General features: G+C 38.6%; 1 protein-coding gene across 1 annotated transcript; it reads right to left on the bottom strand.

The window, feature by feature from the left end:
- Positions 1–499: 499 nt before the first annotated feature.
- LOC121367127 (solute carrier family 13 member 2-like) lies at positions 500–3,153 on the bottom strand. The gene is made up of 3 exons (XM_041491274.1): positions 2,717–3,153; positions 1,757–1,912; positions 500–740 (listed from the first exon to the last, which is right to left on the bottom strand). Exons 1-3 carry the CDS (start codon positions 2,857–2,859, stop codon positions 593–595), a joined length of 447 nt encoding a protein of 148 aa, XP_041347208.1. The 5' UTR covers positions 2,860–3,153; the 3' UTR covers positions 500–592.
- Between the last annotated feature and the right edge of the window lie 646 nt (positions 3,154–3,799).

Genomic DNA, 3,799 nt, shown 5'->3' with positions numbered 1-3,799 from the left:
GAGAGAGAGAGAGAGAGAGAGAGAGAGAGAGAGAGAGAGAGAGAAAGAAACATTCACATACATACAAAATGTTATTTTATTATCATTTTTTGTTCACGATGTTCTTTACAATTTCAGTTGAATCGTCAGAACACACGTAGGGAGTCAGACCGAATCAGACCACAGAGAACACACCTGCAGGGAGTCAGACCAAGTCAGACCACAGAGGACACACCTGCAGGGAGTCAGACCACAGAGAACACACCTGCGGGGAGACAGACCACAGAGAACACACCTGCAGGGAGTCAGACCACAGAGAACACACCTGCAGGGAGTCAGAGAACAGAGAACACACCTGCAGGGAGTCAGACCACAGAGAACACACCTGCAGGGAGTCAGAGAACAGAGAACACACCTGCAGGGAGTCAGACCACAGAGAACACACAAGCAGGGAGTCAGACCACAGAAAACACACCTGCAGGGAGTCAGACCACAGAGAACACACCTGCAGGGAGTCAGATCGAGTTAGACCACAGAGAACACACCTGCAGGGAGTCAGACCACAGAGAACACACCTGCAGGGAGTCAGACCACAGAGAACACCTGCAGGGAGTCAGACCACAGAGAACAAACCTGCATCTGAGGAAGAAGATCTGCATCCAGATCCACAGCTGATGAGGATGATGAACGAAAGCGGAAGTCCGTAGATCAGCCACGTGGCGAACGTGATCGGGTTCGGGATATTCCGTTCGTCAAAAATACTACAAATAAACATAATATGAATATTAATAATATTTAAATACTCATTTACATGAATGAATCAATGAAGAAATGAATAAATGAATAAATAAATAAATAAGAAAGCAAAACAAAGTTAATACAAAATGGCTTCACAGAAAATAATCGCAGAACTTTAGAGGTGATTTAGCGATTTGTCACATCACTTAAATATCCGATGCCATGTTGATTCGAAACTGGATCCAGCGCGGGTAGCGTCCGCAAACGCTCGTTTTCCTGAACCGACTCCTGGTATCGCCATCACTATCGTAGTTAATTAAACACCTTTTGGACTTCTCAACATATTAAAAGATACATTTTTGAACATGATTGTTTTACATTTTTAGTTTCATCTCTAATGTCAGATATGTTTATCTTTTACAGGTTTGGACTATGTTTTACTTGTGTCAGTTCTGTGGGTCTAAAGTATATTTCATTGAAGGGACTGTCCGGAGTTCGTTGTCATATATTGTTAGGATGTTCCCAACTAACAGACACGTCTTAATGACTATAACTACACAGTACATAATCTGGTCAGCATAAACGCTTAGTGGCGGTATGTTTAGTGTTACTCCAATCGTCTTAGAGTTTGTACTAAACGGGAATTCATTTCATTTCGTGTTGAGGGGTTTTGCGTGGGGTTTTTTTTTTTTTTTTTTTTTTTTTGGTTGTTTTTTGTCTTGGTTTTTTTTTTTTTTTTGCTGTTAGATTTTTTTTTGGGGGGGGTTGGGGGGTAGTTTCTTTTCTTTTTTTTTTTTTTTTTTTTTATTGTTGTTTTTTGGGGGGAGGGTGTTTTGTTTTTCTTACGTACGAAATTATTGGCAGACCAAATCCAATTTGGGTTACTTACAAACATTATGATATATACAAATACCGATCATTTAAAGAAAAAACTATACAATATGTAATTTTAGTCGTTAAAATGTTTTTATTAGTCAAATTCATCTTACAATGGCATCAAATTCAGGACTGATTTTGTAAAGTCATCATATATACTAACATGTCTGTCTGGCCCTTGAGCACGACGTTAGGTGCGGTTCCAGTGAGTGACGCGATCCCCCCGGTGTTAGCGGCGTAGGCCACAGCCAGGGACAGCGCCTTGCACATCCTCAGGTGGTCGGCGTCCTCTTGGGCCTGCTCTTCCTCGGTGAGGTCACTGCAACATATTGTTAAACTACTACAGCCACAACAACATTGGTCAAGATGCACTTGTTCATCATCGATGACGTCACTGTAAATTATTACAACCATCACGTCACTGATCGAGATAAACTGAATGGTTAAAACGTGTTTTTACAAAGATAACAGATAGAGGGATGAAGAAGGATGGAGGGATGGAGGAATGGATGGATAGATACGTAGATAGATAGATAGATAGATACATAGATACATAGATAGATAGATACATAGATATTCATACATCGATACATAGACATATATATAGATACATAGACAGACAGACAGACAGACAGACATACAGACAGATAGATAGATACATACATACATCAATACATACATACATAGATACATACATACATAGATAGATACATAGATGCATAGACAGACAGAAAGATAGAAAGATAGATAGATAGATAGATACATGCATGCATACATACATTCATACATACATACATACATACATACATACATAGACAGATAGACAGATAAATAGATAGACAGACAAGACAGACAGACAGACAGACAGATATATATTCATACATCAATACATAGATAAATAGATACATACTATATATAGATAGATAAACAGAATGATAGATACATAGCCTAAATAAAAAATTATATATATATACATACATACATACATACATGCATGCATGTGCATGCATATATACATATATATACATGTGTATATATAAAATAACATATACAAATATATTTAGAACAAAAACACCGCTATATTCCAGTGGTACACAACAAGAAGTAAGGTGCAAGTGCCTACTTGTCTGTGCTGTGTTCGTGTGTGACGTCAACTTCTTTGTTATCGTCAACAGCGACATCACCACCAGCTTTCTCGTCCAGTGGGATTTGTTCCATCTCTACCTCGTATGCTCTGTTGCCTGTTTGAGTCAAACAGTCTAACATACAATCACTGAACACGGAGAACACTTTTTATACTGACGCCGTTAATGAACATTTAAATGTTAATCAGAATTATGGAATAAATAAAATAGATTAATACTAAAAAAAAGTATTATCTATAGAATGAATTTGGAGGCAGAAGATTGAAATGTTTTCACGCGACATGTGTTCTGTAATGCTGGGATCAGACTGCCAACTGAACAATATAGAAGTGACGAGTCTATGCAACATCAACATTTAAACCATAGTAATTCAGAATCCTCACTTTTCGTAATAGGTTTGAATAAATTTGTTGTCCAGTTAAATTTGGAATGAAAGTGTTGTTTATATTTAGGTTCAGTTTTGTAACAATACTATGTTTGTGTGCAATTTAGATAACAATCGGCTCTTAAATACATAACTTGTAGTAAATTCCATAGTATAAAAAATGGCGTTCGCTGTGGGAAGGATTATATATATTTGTCCAGTCCCAAAACAGATTTACACTTTGTACTGGAGACACATCGACGCGAGTACTAAACGGATTATCCCCCTTTTGTAACACGTCTTGAAAACGAACCTGTAATACTTAAGAGACGATTATTAGGTTTTGGAAGCGGGCAGCCGGGCTGGAAGGGGGTTACTCTCTCTTAACTCTGAAGATTAATGTAAACATTGCCTCGTGACACAAACATACTCCGAATAACATGCGAAGAAGGGGCGGGGGTGGCGCACGCTATAGTGGGGGGTGGCACAAGCACATTGTTTTGTTTATAATAGCAGGACAAACATATAAATGTTCTGGGGTCTAATTCGCAGAGCTCTATTAAGCTCTCTTAAGAAACATCGCATCGTTCTTGCACATATGTTTGTATTGCTCTGCGAGATCGCATCGTTGCGAGAGTTTAGTGAATCAGGTCTCTGGGTACTGTGTGGGATGGAGGCTGTACTTACCAAAGTTTTG

This window comes from Gigantopelta aegis, unplaced genomic scaffold (assembly GCF_016097555.1).
Source record: "Gigantopelta aegis isolate Gae_Host unplaced genomic scaffold, Gae_host_genome ctg9259_pilon_pilon, whole genome shotgun sequence".
Lineage (NCBI taxonomy): Eukaryota > Metazoa > Mollusca > Gastropoda > Neomphalida > Peltospiridae > Gigantopelta > Gigantopelta aegis.
Note: the sequence above shows the minus strand (reverse complement) of the source record. Positions and strands in the feature narration are given on the sequence as shown.

What these genes read in the sequence shown, in the direction of transcription:
- LOC121367127 (XM_041491274.1), bottom strand. Translation starts at nt 2,859, where the DNA reads ATGTTAGACTGTTTGACTCAAACAGGCAACAGAGCATACGAGGTAGAG. An exon ending in CACGAACACAGCACAGACAA is followed by an intron (nt 1,913 to 2,716) that starts GTAGGCACTTGC and finishes AATATGTTGCAG; the next exon opens with TGACCTCACCGAGGAAGAGC. An exon ending in CTCAAGGGCCAGACAGACAT is followed by an intron (nt 741 to 1,756) that starts GTTAGTATATAT and finishes GTTTATTTGTAG; the next exon opens with TATTTTTGACGAACGGAATA.